General features: G+C 42.3%; 1 protein-coding gene across 6 annotated transcripts in view; it reads right to left on the reverse strand.

Moving 5' to 3' along the window:
* PLA2G4C (phospholipase A2 group IVC) overlaps positions 1 to 20,881 on the reverse strand; it is a 113,455-nt gene that overhangs the window by 64,074 nt on the left and 28,500 nt on the right. For 3 of the 6 annotated variants that reach the window (XM_069760622.1, XM_069760644.1, XM_069760606.1), the window contains exons 2-3: positions 18,433 to 18,510; positions 10,262 to 10,302 (exon numbers count right to left, since the gene is read on the reverse strand). In XM_069760622.1, the coding sequence (XP_069616723.1) occupies positions 10,262 to 10,302; positions 18,433 to 18,447 (56 nt within the window). In that variant the 5' untranslated portion in view covers positions 18,448 to 18,510. Of the gene's footprint in view, positions 1 to 9,001; positions 9,027 to 10,261; positions 10,303 to 18,432; positions 18,512 to 18,615; positions 18,682 to 19,937; positions 20,088 to 20,881 lie in introns of those variants that run through there. The other 3 variants (XM_069760613.1, XM_069760628.1, XM_069760636.1) reach the window with 3 other exon arrangements.

Below are 20,881 nucleotides of genomic sequence, written 5' to 3' on the forward strand. Positions count from 1 at the left end.
TGTCAGGCTTCCCCTCTCTTCATCATATCCTTACATATACACATCATTAACACACTTCTATTTCATCCGTTTCCTTGGCCCTCTGCGATACCTGCACTATACATCAGTACCTCTGACACACTAGCATATACTGCTGGATTGCTCCCTCCCACATTTCGCTATACAGCGGCGCCTGCGCTCGCCTTGCCGTCTCTTTATAGACGATCCACACTGCGCAGGCGCGAGCCATCTCTGTCTGGTCCGTCGCTCGCGCGCCTTGTCCGCTCTGCGCAGGCGTTAGTTCACTCTCCCCACTTCCGGCCGCGACGCTTCTTAACCGCGTCGGCCGGCTCCTTGCCACATCCGCGTCTCCTGCCAGGACCCTGTGGCGTGTCGGCATCTCTCTCCGGACTCTCCTTGCGGACGCTGTGACCTCTGCATCACCAATGTTTGTGAGCTTCGGTCCCCAGATAAGTACATTCATGCGGTTAGACCGTTTCCCTTTAACTTTGTATCTCCTCTCTTATACTGTATAGGTGTACTCTAGCTGCACTAACACACATCACAAGGGTTAATGCCTGGATATAACTACCTTTACTACCCTTGCCATATAAAGAACCCTAGGTATGCATTTCCTCCACAAATAGATTAACCATTCGGTGTTTTACAACACACTAGCTACTCTAACCCGTCGTACTTAATTATTGTCATATTCTATTATATATGTCTATTTACAGAACCTGACGGTTGTCTCACACGGACACATTCATGCTGCTTGCCTCTACTTCCTACAGTCCTCCCGTGTAGGTCCATGGATCTTGGGTTATACTAGGACATTTGGTAGTCTAAAAAGCCTTTACTATATTTATATATATATTATATTTATTTTTTCTCTACCATTGTTTTACCTACACTCTATATATAAATATAGATATATGTATGTGTTCTATGTTTCAGCTGAAGCCCATTTTGGACTACTGCATTTCGATTATCCATTATTTAGCATTAAGTGCCCGCTGACTTCCTTCTGGGTAAATACCTTATGTATATATATCTATCCTCAGATATCCCACTTAGTGATTTCATCACAAATACCATTCCAGTGACCATACCTGATAGGGTATTTACATACAAATATGAGATTCATTTCACCTACATACCAATACCCTTTGTTTTGTTTTCTGTTACTTTACCAGGGTTCCACGGGATCATACCCGTCTTTTGAATATTACTTGACCATATGTTTTCATTAGGACTACCACTAAGGGTATGTTTTTTTTCATGTCCTGCTATTTTTTTCATGTCCTGCTATTTTACTCGATTCTTATCTCTTACTCCTCCATAACCCCTTTTCCTCGTCTTTATGTCCTCTATGGGTTACATCATCAACAGGGTGGTTCCAACCTTTTGCCAATCTCTGCTAGTCTATGGCATTATAGTGACATGTGTTCCATTATTCTCTGGTTCTCATTGTGTTTTATTTCTCCACATGGAACCTTAATCAAATTGTACATAGTATGTAAATAACTTTGTTGACCATTGTATCTATTGTATTTATTGTATATAATATTGATTTATACGTTTTTTCGTCTTTTCAGCACTACTCTGTGACCAAGGCCATTGTCTGGCCGAAACGTTAGAGTTTGAACTGTTGCCTTGTTACGTCCTTGGATTTTTTGTTGCACCTTGAATAAAATATCTTCACTTCAATATAAAGTGACTCATTTCTGACGTGTGCAGTGATCCGTTTTCTTCGTATACTAGGGATCATTTGATTCCTTTCACTTGCACCGTCTACACTCCAGCTCATGTCGAGTGCTAGCTCTTCGTTTACTCTATCCTAATGGAAACAGGCGCCTCACACTCCATCCAGCCCCTTTTTCAAAACTTGAAAAATGCCAGTCTTGATGAATGGGAGTCCATAATTTTGTTAAAAAAAAGTACCTTCAAACCATAAGATCACGCTTACACATTCAGTATTCCGTCTATGTTTTACATGAGTGTTTGTAAGCCAAATCCAGGAGTGGGTGAAAAAATGCAGAAGTGATGACGTGTTTCGATTATACTTTTCCTCTAAGGGTATGTGCGCACGTTGAGTATTTGCTTGCAGAAATTTCTGCAAGGTTTCCGCATCTCTTGGCAGCAAAAACGCTGTGGCAAAATTGCTCATTTTGACGTAGTTTTAGGTGCGTTTTTGCCGCGGTATTGTATGCATTTTTTGCATGTATGTTTGTATACCAATGAAAGCTGTTTTGAGCTAAACAAAGATATTTAAAAAAAAAAGTTTTGTGATATAATTTCTTGGCTCAAAACCACCTTTTTCATTCTGATGCAGTGTGGCATCAGGGTAATGGGATTATGGCTTGGTGTCAGCAGCAGTCATTGACACCAAGCCCTTGGTTTAGTAATGAAAAGTTGTCAACCAGACACCCTCATTGCTAAGTCGGTAACTAAACACAAACACACACACATTGTAACCAGCCTATGTAGGAGCGTTAACAGAATGAACCTACATAGCCTGTAACCAAACAGCATCTGTTAGTTTAAAAAACAAAATGAAAAGAAAATTGCGTGGGCCTCCGTATAAAAATTATACGGGAGCCCATGCAATTTTCTTTTCATTCATTCATTTCGTAACCCTTTCTGACATTAGACTATCCTGTCGAGGTGACCTGGGCCCGTATGACCATCGATGGGATAGTATGTCATATGCAATCAGCCGCGCTCACGGGGGGAGCGCGGCCGATCGCGGCCCGGTGTCAGCTGAATATCACAGCTGACATCTGGCACTTTTTCCCAGGGCACATTAACCCCCAGAACGCTGCGATCAAACATGCCGGCCACTCCCTGCACTGTCTGTCAGATCGCTGATCTAATACAGTGCTGTGCAAAATGTCAGATCAGCGATCTGACACTATTTAGTGGTGTCCCATACTGGGGCAAAGTAAAAAAGTAAAAAAAAAATTACACTGTGTAAAAATAATTTAAAAAATTCCTAAATAAAGAAAAAAATATATTGTTCCAATAAATACATTTCTTTATGTAAATAAAAAAACAAACAATAAAAGTACACATATTTAGTATCGCCGTGTACGTAACTACCCTACCTATAAAACTATCCCACTAGTTAACCCCTTCAGTGAAAACCGTAAAAAAAAAAAGTTTCAGGGAGACCCCAGAAAAAAATTGACATAGGGTCCCCTATAAAATCTAACCAGCAAAGCCTAAGAAAACAGCTGCAGGCTGATATTAACCCCTTAACCCCCAAGGGTGGTTTGAACGTTAATGACCAGGCCAATTTTTACAATTCTGACCACTGTCCCTTTATGAGGTAATAACTCTGGAACGCTTCAATGGATCCTGGTGATTCTGACATTGCTTTCTCGTGACATATTGTACTTCATGATAGTGGTAAAATTTATTTGATATTACCTGCGTTTATTTGTGAAAAAAATGGAAATTTGGCGAAAATTTTGAAAATTTTGCAATTTTCCAAATTTGAATTTTTATGCAATTAAATCACAGAGATATGTCACACAAAATACTTAATAAGTAACATTACCCACATTTCTACTTTACATCAGCACAATTTTGGAACCAAAATTTTTTTGTTAGGGAGTTATAAGGGTTAAAAGTTGACCAGCAATTTCTCATTTTTCCAACACCATTTTATTTTAGGGACCACATCTCATTTGAAGTCATTTTGAGTGGTCTATATGATAAAAAATACCCAAGTGTGACACCATTCTAAAAACTGCACCCCTCAAGGTGCTCAAAACCACATTCAAGAAGTTGATTAACCCTTCAGGTGTTTAACAGGAATTTTTGGAATGTTTAAAGAAAAATTAACTTTTAACTTTTTTTCACAAAAAATGTACTTCAGCTCCAATTTGTTTTATTTTATTAAGGGTAACAGGAGAAAATGGACCCCAAACGTTGTTGTACAATTTGTCCTGAGTACGCCAATACCCCATATGTGGAGGTAAACCACTGTTTCGGCGCATGGGAGAGCTCGGAAGGGAAGGAGCGCCATTTGACTTTTCAATGCAAAATTGACTGGAATTGAGATGGGACGCCATGTTGCGTTTGGAGAGCCACTGATGTGCCTAAACAGTAGAAACCCCCCACAAGTGACACCATTTTGGAAAGTAGACCCCCTAAGGAACTTATCTAGAGGTGTGGTGAGCACTTTGACCCACCAAGTGCTTCACAGAAGTTTATAATGCAGAACCGTAAAAAAAAAAAAAATCATATTTTTTCACAAAAATTATCTTTTCGCCCCCAATTTTTTATTTTCCCAAGGGTAAGAGAAGAAATTGGACCCCAAGAGTTGTTGAACAATTCGTCCTGAGTACACTGATATCCCATATGTGGGGGTAAACCACTGTTTGGGCGCATGGGAGAGCTCGGAAGGGAAGGAGCGCCGTTTGACTTTTCAATGCAAAATTGACAGGAGTTGAGATGGGACGCCATGTTCCGTTTGGAGAGCCACTGATGTGCCTAAACATTGAAACTCCCCACAAGTGACACCATTTTGGAAAGTAGACCCCCTAAGGAACTTATCTAGATGTGTGGTGAGCACTTTGACCCACCAAGGGCTTCACAGAAGTTTATAATGCAGAACCGTAAAAAAAAAAATCATATTTTTTCACAAAAATTATTTTTTAGCCCCCAGTTTTGTATTTTTCCGAGGGTAACAGGAGAAATTGGACCCCAAAAGTTGTTGTCCAATTTGTCCTGAGTGCACTGATACCCCATATGTGGGGGGGAACCACCATTTGGGCGCATGGGAGGGCTCGGAAGGGAAGGAGCGCCATTTGGAATGCAGACTTAGATGGAATGGTCTGCAGGCATCACATTGCGTTTGCAGAGCCCCTAATGTACCTAAACAGTAGAAACCCCCCACAAATGACCCCATATTGGAAACTAGACCCCCCAAGGAACTTATCTAGATGTGTTGTGAGAACTTTGAGCCCCCAAGTGTTTCACTACAGTTTATAACGCAGAGCCGTGAAAATAAAAAATCTTTTTTTCCCCCCAAAATTATTTTTTAGCCCCCAGTTTTGTATTTTCCCAAGGGTAACAAGAGAAATTGGACCCCAAAAGTTGTTGTCCAATTTGTCCTGAGTACGCTGATACCCCATATATTGGGGTAAAGTCCTGTTTGGGCACACGGGAGAGCTCGGAAGGGAAGGAGCACTATTTTACTTTTTCAACGTAGAATTGGCTGGTATTGAAATCGGATGCCATGTCGCGTTTGGAGAGCCCCTGATGTGCCTAAACAGTGGAAACCCCCCCAATTATAACTGAAACCCTAATTCAAACACACCCCTAACCCTAATCCCTACGGTAACCCTAACCACACCTCTAACCCAGACACACCCCTAACCCTAATCCCAACCCTATTCCCAACCGTAAATGTAATCCAAACCCTAACCCTAACTTTAGCCCTAACTGTAGCCTTAACCCTAGCCCCAACCCTAACCCTAGCCCTAACCCTAGCCCTAACCCTAACCCTAATGGGAAAATGGAAATAAATACATTTTTTTATTTTTTTTATTTTTCCCTATCTACGGGGGTGATGAAGGGGGGTTTGATTTACTTTTATAGCGGGTTTTTTAGCGGATTTTTATGATTGGCAGCCGTCACACACTGAAAGAAGCTTTTTATTGCAAAAAATATTTTTTGCATTACCACATTTTGAAAGCTATAATTTTTCCATATTTGAGTCCACAGAGTTATGTGAGGTCTTGTTTTTTGCGGGACGAGTTGATGTTTTTATTGGTAACATTTTCGGGCACGTGACATTTTTTGATCGCTTTATATTCCGATTTTTGTGAGGCAGAATGACCAAAAAACAGCTATTCATGAATTTCTTTTGGGGGAGGCGTTTATACCGTTCCGCGTTTGGTAAAATGGATAAAGCAGTTTTATTCTTCGGGTCAGTGCGATTACCGCGATACCTCATTTATATCATTTTTTTATGTTTTGGCGCTTTTGTACGCTTTATTCTGAGGTCTATAACTTTTTTATTTTTTTGCTGAAGATGCTGTATGGCGGCTTGTTTTTTGCGGGACAAGATGACGTTTTCAGTGGTACCATGTTTATTTATATCTGTCTTTTTGATCGCGTGTTATTACACTTTTTGTTCGGCGGTATGATAATAAAGCGTTGTTTTATGCCTCGTTTTTTTTTTTTTTCCTTACGGTGTTTACTGAAGGGGTTAACTAGTGGGACAGTTTTATAGGTTGGGTCGTTACGGACGCGGCGATGCTAAATATGTGTACTTTTATTGTTTTTTTTTTATTTTGATAAAGAAATGTATTTATGGGAATAATATTTATTTTTTCTTTATTTAGGAATTATTTTTTTACATTTTTTTTTTTACACATGTGGGAATTTTTTTTTAACTTTTTTACTTTGTCCCAGGGGATGACATCACAGATCACTGATCTGACAGTTTGCACAGCACTCTGTCAGATCAGTGATCTGACTTAGAGCACTGCAGTCTTACCAAGCGCCTGCTCTGAGCAGGCACTTGGTAAGCCACCTCCCTCCCTGCAGGACCCGGATGCCGTGGCCATCTTGGATCCGGGCCCGCTACAGGGAGGGAGGTAAGAGACCCTCGCAGCAATGCAATCACATCGTGTTGCTGCGGGGGGCTCAGGGAAGCCTGCAGGGAGCCCCCTCCCTGCGCGATGCTTCCCTATACCGCCGGCACACTGCGATCATGTTTGATCGCGGTGTGCCGGGAGTTAATGTGCCGGGGGCGGTCCGTGACTGCTCCTGGCACATAGCGCCGGATGTCAGCTGCGATAGGCAGCTGACATCCGGCCGCGATCGGCTGCGCTCCCCCCGTGAGTGCAGCCGATTGCGCTGGACGTACTATTCCGTCCGTGGGAGTTAGTGCCCACCCCACATGGATGGAATAGTACATCCGATGGCAGAAAGGGGTTAAAAGCTTAGGAAGGGGCCATGGATATTGGCCCCCTCCCAGACTAACAACATCAGCTCTCAGCAGTCGCAGAAAAGGTACATCTATAAGATGTGCCAAATCTGGCGCTTATCTTCACTCTTCTCATTTGCCCTGTAGTGGTGGCAAGTGGGGTAATGATTGTGGGTGTACATGTCACCTTTGTATTTTAAGGTGACATCATGCCCACAGGTTAGAAATGGAGAGGCGTCAATAAGAATAAGTCCTTTATTTTTTTACCATAATAAAGTCCTTTATTTGAAATAATGACAGACTCATTTATTGAATCTAAATTAAACCATACTTACCAAACACCTAATTCACTGAAGATAATGTCTCCTGCAACAAAAATAAAATAATAAGCGACAATATTCCTCACCTGTCCGCAGAGAAAATAACCCATAATGTCCTGCAATGATCTTGATGACTTTGAGAGCAGTCAATGATGTGACTGCTCTCAAAGACAGCTGGCTACACATTGACACAGGAGGTAATCACTTCTGCAGTGCATAGCACTGAGCTGTGGTGAGGGAGATCACCGGAGTTCATCAGCTGATCAGCTCCGGTGATCTCCTTTATGGTTCCATCACTGCGTGAGAAAGTTCTCACACAGCAGTGGGGCCGTAAGTGAGAGCACCGGCACGCATCAGCTGATGAACTCAAGTGAACTCTCTCACAGCAGCTCAGTGATACACTGTGAGAGCGATTACCTCCCGTCAGTGTATCGCCGGCAGCCAGGTAGAGCAGTCACATCTCCCAATTTGACTGTTCTACACGTGAGATCGCGGTGGGACACACTGGATTACGTGGATTATGGCGGACAAGCGAGTATATGGTGGTTTATTATTTTTCATTTTTTATAGGAGACATGGGCATTGCGGATTAGGAGTTAAGGTGAGTATATGTTGCTTTTTTATTTTACATTTGTTATAGGAGACAAGGGTTTCGGGGATTCTGTGTTAGGTGAGTATAATGTGTTTCTAATATGTATTTAATTATTTTACATGTTGTGTTTTTTTTCTTTTTAGTGGGAGCACAGACGCTGGCTGACAAGAGACTGCTTCTCCCATCAGCGGCTCCTGTTATCACTGCTATCAGTGACAGCAGATGTAGCCTGATAAGAGTAGTCTTTCATCAGCCCATGCCTGCTGACCTGTGGTAAGCATTTTACTGCGGGTCACAGTATCTCTACAGGTTCACGCTAACATCTGACAGCATGACCCGATAAAAACCACTGTGCCAGTGTTTCCCATGCTGTCACACAAATGACAGCATGGGAAACACAATAGGAAGCCCGTAACAATGCAAACAAAGACTCAGCAAATCCGCAAACATTTTTATTTCTGTGTTTTTGCTGTGTATTTGACTGAATCAATTAAAGTCAATGGGTGAAAAATTCTAAAAATCCGCACAAAGAATTGACATGCTGCAGAAAAAAACGCACTGCAAATACTCAAGGAAAATACTTACAGTAGCATGTGCACAGCACTTCAGGATTCTCACTGAATTAGCTGGCATAAGGATTCCATAGCATTTTTGGGCTATTTCTGTGGTGAAAAAACGCAAAGAAAATGCACCAAAAATAATCGTGTGCACATAGCCTAACTGTTCCTCTGATGATTTTGGCTTATAGATACTGCTGTAAAATAACTGACCAAATACTGAATGTGTGAACGTGACCTAAGACACACAATAATTTTAGCCTCATTATCTGGAGCTAATATTTTGGTATTAGGGTTCGTTCACACCATTGTATTTTCGGTTCAAGTGCTGTCCATGGAAAAAACTATGTTATTCAACACGGCAGTGCAGATGAGAATTTTTTTTGCACTGACGGAATATGTGTGTGTGTAAAAAAAAGAAAATCATTGCATGCCATATGTATAGCATCCGATACAATGCAGTTTTGTAAGACAGGAAACTGTAAATGGTCTGGAAATGACTAATAGCTTCTGAGTAAAAAATGGATTGTATAAGGACAATAAATAAGAAAAAAAAGTCTCATTTATTTTAGATGAAAACATTTTTTATATGCTTGTGTGGACCTACCCTTAGACATAGGTCTGCAGAGGAGCTGTAAACAGAAAATAGGAGATTTGTAATCCCGTTCCCAAGGTAGGCTGTCTTAGTACATCCCACATTGTGTCCACGTGTCTGAATCTGGCTCAGAGGCTGATTCTACCTGATATCCAGCAAATGCCATCTCTGTTACACAGCTAGCAGATGCCTGTAAAGTGACCAGAGCAAGTTCTGACCACAAACTGGCATGTCATTGTCCAAGTTGCACACATAGCCCTCTTTATCCTCCCTGCAATCAAAGAGTGTCAACAAGATCATACTGTCCATAACAGGCGATCAAATGGCCATTAAGGCCAATGAGTCGGGAGGGGGTAGTGCTGCTTGTCATTAGGCCCTTCCCCACTCATGTCATGATTTCAGCGGAATCCACATACTTAGGATTCTCCCTGACCCACATTCAGCCTATGCCTTGGGGGGATGCTGCTGAAGAGCCCAGTTGCTGCCATCGTTGTCCTCCTGTTAAGACTAACAATTGAATGGGCCTCACAGAAGGATGTAATTTTCACTATACCATGAGGTACTATAGTGTTGAGGAATATAGAACACGTTCAAGTCCCGTAAGGAGACGAAAAAAAATAATGTAGATCCAGTGGGGTAATGTAGAACTTTATCCTTTATCTATAAAAACACACTTATAAATGGAAAAGTCATGAAATGAATATTAGGCAAGACTATACAAGTCAAAACCATCATTCAGGTGTCATGCTATAGACATCAAAGTAAAAAACCTATAAACTGTACTGATGGCTAGCAAATTATCAATCATAAGTAATATAGATTAAATGAACGCTCAATCACTGCACTAAGGAAATAAAGCTGTTTGATCTCAGAAAAAACCTTCAACCAAAAGAGGAATTCATCAAGGGGAGCCCCAAGAACAGGAGCAGGGCCCCAATTCCTCAATGGTCGTGTTTTAATAACTCATCCTTGTTCACCCTATTAGTTTGACCCCTTCTTTGCCTCAGCTATTGTCACCCTAGAATGTCATCAACATGCTCCTGATAAGTTTTGTTAAATACTCTTCAAGGGAGAATATCTATGATAGGTAGGACCTTGATTTAATGGATAGAAGGAAAAATATTTTAATGACGACTATTGCGTGGAAAAAAAAGAAACAAGAAAAAAAAGTGTTATATGTAATCCAAAATTGTATCAGTAAAACCGACAGCTCACCACTTGCACAGAAAGAAAAAAAATTCCAGAGATTATGGTGTTACCCAAAATACTTACACTGAAGGGCTGCATTTATGGTAGACATTGTCAGATTTTTTCTACGGAAAAAATAAGTGATTAAATGATTTATAGTAGCTGCAATTATTACATATTTTATATAATTACATTAATTACATACATTTTCCAGTGCCAAAAGTGTACTACATTAGATAATCAACCCTGCAGGTGAATTTGTCATGTTTTCAATCAATGACGGTGGACTTTGCTACAACTTTTTTTTTTTGAAGGCAAAGATGAAACTATATACAAAATATTTATCTATATTCTGCATCTACTCCTGCTACTGTTTTTTTTTTAAATCTGTATGTGTGAATCAAGTTTACTAGAAAAACAGAGAACAGTATATACCGTAATAGTTCCATTATCTTTATCCATCTGTATGTGTCTTAAAGTGTGTGTGTGCTTCTTTGTCTATCTAATATCATTATTTTCACCATATACTACTGTATGTAGAGAAGCTAAGATGTTAAAGGGGTGGTCCGAAACCAACATTGAGTTTAATCCTAAATGCCTATTTATTGTAATAATCTAATCTTTTTTCTAATATACTTTTTAATCAAAGTCCCTTCTATTCCCTCTCTACTTGCTTTATTAATTTATTTCTTAGCTACCTCCATTTGGATGTTTCGTTTGAGTATCCACTCATGCACCGGTGATTATCAAACAGGATGTCATCAAGAGGCAGAGGCTGCAATCATAGGGCAGCCTCAGTCCCCACACAGACATGAAGAGTCATTAGTGGCATCAGTTTCAGGATCTAGGCTAGCCCCTGCTCTACTGAGCATACATTGATTGTCAGTGTCGGTGTGTGCTCAGCATGTGCTCCCATGTCACTTTGTGTTATTCTTCTCAATTCACAATGACAGTGTGATCTGTTGTGTTAGGCAATTCAGTAACACAATGTACATAGCGATCAGAGCACATACAGTGATCTGACAATAACCCAAAATAATAGAACGAGCTCTGAGACGTGGAAACTCTGTAGACCGCAATTCCTGATCCTCTCCAAACACAACTAGAGGCAGCTGTGGATTGCGCCTAACGCTCCCTATGCAACTCGGCACAGCCTGAGAAACTAACTAGCCTGAAGATAGAAAAATAAGCCTACCTTGCCTCAGAGAAATACCCCAAAGGAAAAGGCAGCCCCCCACATATAATGACTGTGAGTAAGATGAAAAGACAAACGTAGGGATGAAATAGATTCAGCAAAGTGAGGCGCCCGATATTCTAGACAGAACGAGGATAGGAAAGATAACTTTGCGGTCTACACAAAACCCTAAAGAAAACCACGCAAAGGGGGCAAAAAGACCCTCCGTACCGAACTAACGGCACGGAGGTACACCCTTTGCGTCCCAGAGCTTCCAGCAAAACAAATAGACAAGCTGGACAGAAAAAATAGCAACAAATAGCAAAGAAGCACTTAGCTATGCAGAGCAGCAGGCCACAGGAATGATCCAGAGAAACACAAGTCCAACACTGGAACATTGACAGGAAGCATGGATCAAAGCATCAGGTGGAGTTAAGTAGAGAAGCAGCTAACGACCTCACCAGATCACCTGAGGGAGGAAACTCAGAAGCTGCAGTACCACTTTCCTCCACAAACGGAAGCTCCCAGAGAGAATCAGCCGAAGTACCACTTGTGACCACAGGAGTGAACTCTGCCACAGAATTCACAACAGTACCCCCCCCTTTGAGGAGGGGTCACCGAACCCTCACCAGAGCCCCCAGGCCGACCAGGATGAGCCACATGAAAGGCACGAACAAGATCGGGAGCATGGACATCAGAGGCAAAAACCCAGGAATTATCTTCCTGAGCATAACCCTTCCATTTAACCAGATACTGGAGTTTCCGTCTTGAAACACGAGAATCCAAAATCTTCTCCACAATATACTCCAATTCCCCCTCCACCAAAACCGGGGCAGGAGGCTCAACAGATGGGACCATAGGTGCCACGTATCTCCGCAATAATGACCTATGGAATACGTTATGTATGGAAAAAGAATCTGGAAGGGTCAGACGAAAAGACACAGGATTAAGAACCTCAGAAATCCTATACGGACCAATAAAGCGAAGTTTAAACTTAGGAGAGGAAACCTTCATAGGAATATGACGAGAAGATAACCAAACCAGATCCCCAACACGAAGTCGGGGACCCATACGGCGTCTGCGATTAGCGAAAAGTTGAGCCTTCTCCTGGGACAAGGTCAAATTGTCCACTACCTGAGTCCAAATCTGCTGCAACCTGTCCACCACAGTATCCACACCAGGACAGTCCGAAGACTCAACCTGTCCTGAAGAGAAACGAGGATGGAACCCAGAATTGCAGAAAAACGGCGAAACCAAGGTAGCCGAGCTGGCCCGATTATTAAGGGCGAACTCAGCCAAAGGCAAAAAGGACACCCAGTCATCCTGATCAGCAGAAACAAAGCATCTCAGATATGTTTCCAAGGTCTGATTGGTTCGTTCGGTCTGGCATTAGTCTGAGGATGGAAAGCCGAGGAAAAAGACAAGTCAATGCCCATCCTACCACAAAAGGCTCGCCAAAACCTCGAAACAAACTGGGAACCTCTGTCAGAAACAATATTCTCTGGAATGCCATGCAAACGAACCACATGCTGGAAGAACAAAGGCACCAAATCAGAGGAGGAAGGCAATTTAGACAAGGGTACCAGATGGACCATCTTAGAAAAGCGATCACAGACCACCCAAATGACTGACATCTTTTGAGAAACGGGAAGGTCAGAAATAAAATCCATAGAGATATGTGTCCAAGGCCTCTTCGGGACCGGCAAGGGCAAAAGCAACCCACTGGCACGAGAACAGCAGGGCTTAGCCCGAGCACAAATCCCACAGGACTGCACAAAAGTACGCACATCCCGCGACAGAGAGGGCCACCAAAAGGATCTAGCCACTAACTCTCTGGTACCAAAGATTCCAGGATGACCAGCCAACACCGAATAATGAAGTTCAGAGATAACTCTATTCGTCCACCTATCAGGGACAAACAGTTTCTCTGCTGGGCAACGATCAGGTTTATTAGCCTGAAATTTTTGCAGCACCCGCCGCAAATCAGGGGAGATGGCAGACACAATTACTCCTTCCTTGAGGATACCCGCCGGCTCAGATAAACCCGGAGAGTCGGGCACAAAACTCCTAGACAGAGCATCCCCCTTCACATTTTTAGAGCCCGGAAGGTACGAAATAACAAAGTCAAAACGGGCAAAAAACAACGACCAACGAGCTTGTCTAGGATTCAAGCGCTTGGCAGACTCGAGATAAGTCAAGTTCTTATGATCAGTCAATACCACCACGCGATGCTTAGCTCCTTCAAGCCAATGACGCCACTCCTCGAATGCCCACTTCATGGCCAGCAACTCTCGGTTGCCCACATCATAATTTCGCTCAGCAGGCGAAAACATCCTGGAAAAGAAAGCGCATGGTTTCATCACTGAGCAACCAGAACCTCTCAGTGACAAAACAGCCCCTGCTCCAATCTCAGAAGCATCAACCTCGACCTGGAACGGAAGAGAAACATCTGGTTGACACAACACAGGGGCAGAAGAAAAACGACGCTTCAACTCTTGAAAAGCTTCCACAGCAGCAGAAGACCAATTGACCAAATCAGCACCCTTCTTGGTCAAATCGGTCAATGGTTTGGCAACACTAGAAAAATTGCAGATGAAGCAACGATAAAAATTAGCAAAGCCCAGGAACTTTTGCAGACTTTTCAGAGATGTCGGCTGAGTCCAATCATGGATGGCTTGGACCTTAACCGGATCCATCTCGATAGTAGAAGGGGAAAAGATGAACCCCAAAAATGAAACCTTCTGCACACCAAAGAGACACTTTAATCCCTTCACAAACAAAGAATTAGCACGCAGGACCTGAAAAACCGTTCTGACCTGCTTCACATGAGACTCCCAATCATCCGAGAAGATCAAAATGTCATCCAAGTACACAATCAGGAATTTATCCAGGTACTCACGGAAGATGTCATGCATAAAGGATTGAAACACTGATGGAGCATTGGCAAGTCCGAACGGCATCACTAGATACTCAAAATGACCCTCGGGCGTATTAAATGCAGTTTTCCATTCATCGCCTTGCCTGATTCTCACCAGATTATACGCACCACGAAGATCTATCTTAGTGAACCAACTAGCCCCCTTAATCCGAGCAAACAAATCAGATAACAATGGCAAGGGGTACTGAAATTTAACAGTGATCTTATTAAGAAGGCGGTAATCTATACACGGTCTCAGCGAACCATCCTTCTTGGCTACAAAAAAGAACCCTGCTCCTAATGGCGACGATGACGGGCGAATATGCCCCTTCTCCAGGGATTCCTTCACATAACTGCGTATAGCGGTGTGCTCAGGCACGGATAAATTAAACAGTCGACCTTTTGGGAATTTACTACCAGGAATCAAATTGATAGCACAATCACAATCCCTATGCGGAGGTAGGGCATCGGACTTGGGCTCATCAAATACATCCCGGTAATCAGACAAGAACTCTGGAACCTCAGAAGGGGTGGATGACGAAATTGACAGAAATGGAACATCACCATGTACCCCCTGACAACCCCAGCTGGACACCAACATGGAATTCCAATCCAATACTGGATTATGGGCTTGTAGCCATGGCAACCCCAACACGACCACATCATGCAGATTATGCAACACCAGAAAGCGAATAACCTCCTGATGTGCAGGAGCCATGCACATGGTCAGCTGGGTCCAGTATTGAGGCTTATTCTTGGCCAAAGGTGTAGCATCAATTCCTCTCAATGGAATAGGACACTGCAAGGGCTCCAATAAAAACCCACAACGTTTAGCATAATCCAAGTCCATCAAATTCAGGGCAGCGCCTGAATCCACAAACGCCATGACAGAATACGACGACAAGGAGCATATCAAGGTAACGGACAGAAGAAATTTTGACTGTACAGTACCAATGGCGGCAGACCTAGCGAACCGCTTAGTGCGCTTAGGACAATCAGAGAGAGCATGAGTGGAATCACCACAGTAGAAACACAGCCCATTCAGACGTCTGTGTTCTTGCCGTTCAACTCTGGTCATAGTCCTATCGCACTGCATAGGCTCAGGTTTAATCTCAGGTAATACCGCCAAATGGTACACAGATTTACGCTCACGCAAGCGTCGACCGATCTGAATGGCCAAAGACATAGACTCACTCAAACCAGCGGGCATAGGAAATCCCACCATGACATCCTTAATGGCTTCAGAGAGACCCTTTCTGAAAATGGCTGCAAGCGCAGATTCATTCCATTGAGTGAGCACGGACCATTTTCTAAATTTCTGGCAATATAGCTCTATCTCATCCTGAGCCTGACAAAGAGCCAGCAAATTTTTTTCTGCCTGATCTACTGAATTAGGCTCATCGTACAGCAATCCAAGCGCCAGGAAAAACGCATCGATATCACTCAATGCAGGATCTCCTGACGCAAGAGAAAATGCCCAGTCCTGAGGGTCGCCACGCAAAAAAGAAATGACGATCCTAACCTGTTGCGCTGGGTCACCAGAGGAGCGAGGTTTCAAAGCCAGAAACAGGTTACAATTATTCTTGAAACTCAGAAATTTAGTTCTATCTCCAAAAAACAAATCTGGAATAGGAATTCTCGGTTCTAACAAAGAATTCTGAACCACAAAATTTTGAATATCTTGAACTCTTGCCGTGAGCTGATCCACACATGAAGACAGACCTTTAATGTCCATTGCTACACCTGTGTCCTGAACCACCCAAATGTCTAGGGGAAAAAAAAGACAAATCACAGTGCAAAGGAAAAAAAATGGTCTCAGAACTTCTCTTTTCCCTCTATTGAGAATCATTAGTACTTTTGGCTTCCTGTACTGTTGTGTTAGGCAATTCAGTAACACAATGTACATAGCGATCAGAGCACATACAGTGATCTGACAATAACCCAAAATAATAGAATGAGCTCTGAGACGTGGAAACTCTGTAGACCGCAATTCCTGATCCTCTCCAAACACAACTAGAGGCAGCTGTGGATTGCGCCTAACGCTCCCTATGCAACTCGGCACAGCCTGAGAAACTAACTAGCCTGAAGATAGAAAAATAAGCCTACCTTGCCTCAGAGAAATACCCCAAAGGAAAAGGCAGCCCCCCACATATAATGACTGTGAGTAAGATGAAAAGACAAACGTAGGGATGAAATAGATTCAGCAAAGTGAGGCCCGATATTCTAGACAGAACGAGGATAGGAAAGATAACTTTGCGGTCTACACAAAACCCTAAAGAAAACCACGCAAAGGGGGCAAAAAGACCCTCCGTACCGAACTAACGGCACGGAGGTACACCCTTTGCGTCCCAGAGCTTCCAGCAAAACAAATAGACAAGCTGGACAGAAAAAATAGCAACAAATAGCAAAGAAGCACTTAGCTATGCAGAGCAGCAGGCCACAGGAATGATCCAGAGAAACACAAGTCCAACACTGGAACATTGACAGGAAGCATGGGTCAAAGCATCAGGTGGAGTTAAGTAGAGAAGCAGCTAACGACCTCACCAGATCACCTGAGGGAGGAAACTCAGAAGCTGCAGTACCACTTTCCTCCACAAACGGAAGCTCCCAGAGAGAATCAGCCGAAGTACCACTTGTGACCACAGGAGTGAACTCTGCCACAGAATTCACAACAGTGATCCCTTGCCGGATCTAATGAGAAGTAACGAGCCGGCAAAAGAGCGCATTGTCTGGGGTAATGTTTGAGATCAAGTTTGGTCCTGAACCGAACTTTTTACTTTATGTTCGTCCACCGATTCACTTATCTCTACCAATAAGCTGTTCTATGTTACAGAAACGCACAATACATAGTTTAACCCCAAATTTTTTAAATCTGACCAGTGTCACTTTATGTGGTAATAACTCTGCAATGCTTCAACAAATCCCAGTGATTTTGAGACTGTTTTTTCGTGACATATTATACTTTATGATAATGGTAAATTTAGGTCAATATGTTTTTTGTTTATTTATAAAAAATATCAAACATTTGAGAAAAATGTTAAAAAAAAATAGCAATTTTCAAACTTTGAATGATTATCCCTTTAATCCAGATGGCCATACCACAGCAATCCATACGGGCAGCACGGTGGCGCAGTGGATAGCACAGCAGCCTTGTAGAGCTGGAATCCTGGGTTCTAATCCCACCCAGGGCAACATCTGCAAAGAGTTTGTATGTTCTCTCCGTGTTTGCCTGGGTTTCCTCCGGGCACTCTGGTTTCCTCCCACATTCCAAAGACATACTGATAGGGATTCTACATTGTGAGCCCCAACGGGGACAGTGATGATAATGTGTGCAAAACTGTAAAGCGCTGCAGAATATGTTAGCGCTATATAAAAAAAGAAAAGAATCCATTAATAAATAACATTTCTCACATGTCTGCTTTACATCAGCACCATTTGTAAAATGTTATTTTATTTTGTTAGCATTTTAGGAGGATTAAAAATGTAGTAGCAATTTTTCATTTTTTCAAGGAAATTTTCATAATTTATTTTTTTAGGGACTTATCCATGTTTGAAGTGACTTTAGGGGTCTCATATATTGGGAAACCCCCAAACATGATACCATTTTAAAAACAGCACCCCCAGACATATTGAAAACTGCAGTCAGGTAGTTTATTAACTCTTCAGGTGCTTTACAGGAATTAATGCAAAGTGGTATGACAGAAATGTAAATGTGTATTTTTACCACCTAAATGTCTCTAACTTCTGAACAGATTACTACAGCCGTCAGACTCTAAGGCCGCTATATGGTAATGAATTGCCATGGCAAACATCAGGACCACACAATCAAGATCTGAGGGCACCAGTTTGGTTAAATAGGAAGCCCCAACACTCTGTTAACCATTTATAATGTTGTAGTCACTATTCACAGCAGCATCTAAGGGGTTAAACAGAATTGGACGGTGAAAACACTGATCGTGGCTGATGCAGCAAGTTGTCAGCTATAGTGGACAGCTGACAGCTACTGCATTGTCACCTGTATGGGGAGGCTATTCTCTCATATCTCAGGTCAGTTAAAAGACGTATTGGCTGTCATTAAGGGGTTAAAGAATCTCTGTAATCTGCATACAAAATTGTTAGAGAAGTCTCAATGCCATAGTTTAAATAAGTAATACCGCTACCTACCTCATTGTTGTCCATTGCAGTGTTGATTGAAGGCAGCTATGACTTAACAGTTAAAAAATCTAGATGATCATAGAAGAACTAAGGCAAAAAAATAAAAAAGTAGAACAAATTATTTAAAACAAAAAAGGTTGATTATTTTTAGGCTAAATGTTCTTAGTGTACAAAAACATGACAGAGATTTACCATACAACTGAATGAATGCCACACGATCAGGTCAATATAAATGAACTGTGTGCATTTGTCACATAACGCATTCATTTTACAATCCAGTTCTGAGGATTCACTCTTCCCCCTCCCTATTTTTGCTCTAACTTTATGAGCGTGTTGCTTCAGTCCAAAGGATGTGATTAAAATTCTTCTTTAGAGATTTTTAAAAGGATGGAAAAGTGAAAAGCAGCCACACCTCAACTTGTAAAGAGATGAAGGTGTGTAATACTGCTAAGTGTATTACATTGTATGTGTTTTTAAACTCGGCAAGTGCAATGTGAGTAAACCGTACCTGTTTTCATTGTGATTGATCTAGGCTGCTGTACACACATACAGCAGCCCTGCCCTGCCGCGGGCTCTGTTTTGATTAGTGCACCTGTGTCTCAGCCTGTCTCTCTCTTTATCTATGGTGCTGGTCAGGCAGTGTGGAGGTCAGATCTGAAATGTCCATGTTTGGACCTGGTCGACCTTTATTTGCGCATACCCTTTCTGGCGCCATGGGAGTGATTCAGAAATGCTACAGGTACGGTTTGCACTCAATATGGTCCCGCTTTTAACACATTTAGGAGGCCATAATGGCACAGCGAATATAACCAAAAAAAGTAGAGTGGGACTAATGTGGTCTTTCTCCTAACATATTAAGGAGGCCGTAATGGCACAGCGAATATAAAAATCGTAGAGTAGGACTGCCCCATGAGAATGCCGTGACGTGGCAGGGTGGCTCAAAGAATTGATCAATTGTTTGCTAAATGTCTCATTTTGATATACAGTCAGAAATTAATATGTGCATTTGCACTTTTTGTATTGTGTTCGGACCACAAGCAGCGCTGGCTTCTCCCCTTTTGTTTTCCTTCCAGGTATGTCCACGACCTACAAGTCAGTGGATACAGTAACAGACCGTGATCAAGCATTATTCTATCCAATAGAGTTCCTTGGAACCACACAAGGACTTCCTCCGCATAAACTCTTTCTAAAACTTGGAGCACCTAATCTGCTGTTGAGAAATTTAGATCCACCAAAGCTGTGTAATGGAACAAGACTTTTGATTAAGAATCTGTGCCCAAACTCATCTACATCTGGATGCTTTGCTAAGCGGTAACATAAAATGCAACCAATCAGCCTGGGATCCAGGAGACACTGAGCTTAGTGTGAGAACGCAGCTTCAGTTCCCAACGCAGACGTTAGTAAGGTGGCTGGAGTTCATAGCTGATGAACTCCGGTCAACTTACTGATGTCACCGCTTGCTGCCTGATAAATTCCATAAAGCAGTCATAAAACATCAACCCCAGTACTGTTACCCCACGTGCCACCACATCAGGTCAAGTAGGAAGAGCCAAGTGTAAGCAACAGAAAAGGCGCATCTAATGAATACTCCATTTCTGGGGCAGCTGAGGGCTGATGTTCTTAGTCCAGGAGGAGGGCAGTATCCATAGGCTATTAATATCAGCCTAAAAAACAAAAACAGAAACATAATAGGTAAATACCCTGCCCAGCTAGTAGACACACAGCCTTTTGAAACCACATCAATATAATGTTCAGCTCAAAGAAAAAACTGGCCACACCTTTATATGCACATGGTTTTTCTTAGAGATGGACATTATATTGATGTGGTTTCCCATGGCTGTGTGTCTACTAACTGAGCTCATTCTTTCTCAGCCCTTATCCACATGTATGTCACTTGACAAACGGTAAGGTTTTTAATATTAGAGTTAGGACCGTCCAAATTAGGGTCACAGTGTAGTGGTGGGATGGCTTTTGCATTTTTTTAATGAAATTTATGTTAACCCCTTCTTGACCCAGCCTATTTTGACCATAATGACCTGGCCATTCTTTGCAATTCTGACCAGTGTCCCTTTATGAGGTAATAACTCAGGAATGCTTCAACGGATCTTTAGTGAACATGGGGGATTTCAGCCATGCAGACATTTGTTGGGAATCTCTTTCAGGCAAAAGTAACACTTCCAGCAAATTCTTATACTGTATTCTCTTGCTGACAACTTTATCTTCCAAAAAGAAGAGCGGAAAACAAGGGGATCTGCTACCTGGGAGGAAATGGTTGAGGAGGTAATGGTTGCTGGGACTCTAGGAGGCAGAAATCATGTTATCATATAATTTTCGATAGCTAGAGGCGGAAGACCTGTGTAGACTCAGACTTCAAGGTTTGATTTCAGAAAGGCAGATTTTAAGGGGCTCAGAAAGAGGACAGGAGGGATCAAAAGCTGGATATTCTTAAGGACAGAAA

This window comes from Ranitomeya imitator, chromosome 1 (assembly GCF_032444005.1).
Source record: "Ranitomeya imitator isolate aRanImi1 chromosome 1, aRanImi1.pri, whole genome shotgun sequence".
NCBI classification, from domain to species: domain Eukaryota; kingdom Metazoa; phylum Chordata; class Amphibia; order Anura; family Dendrobatidae; genus Ranitomeya; species Ranitomeya imitator.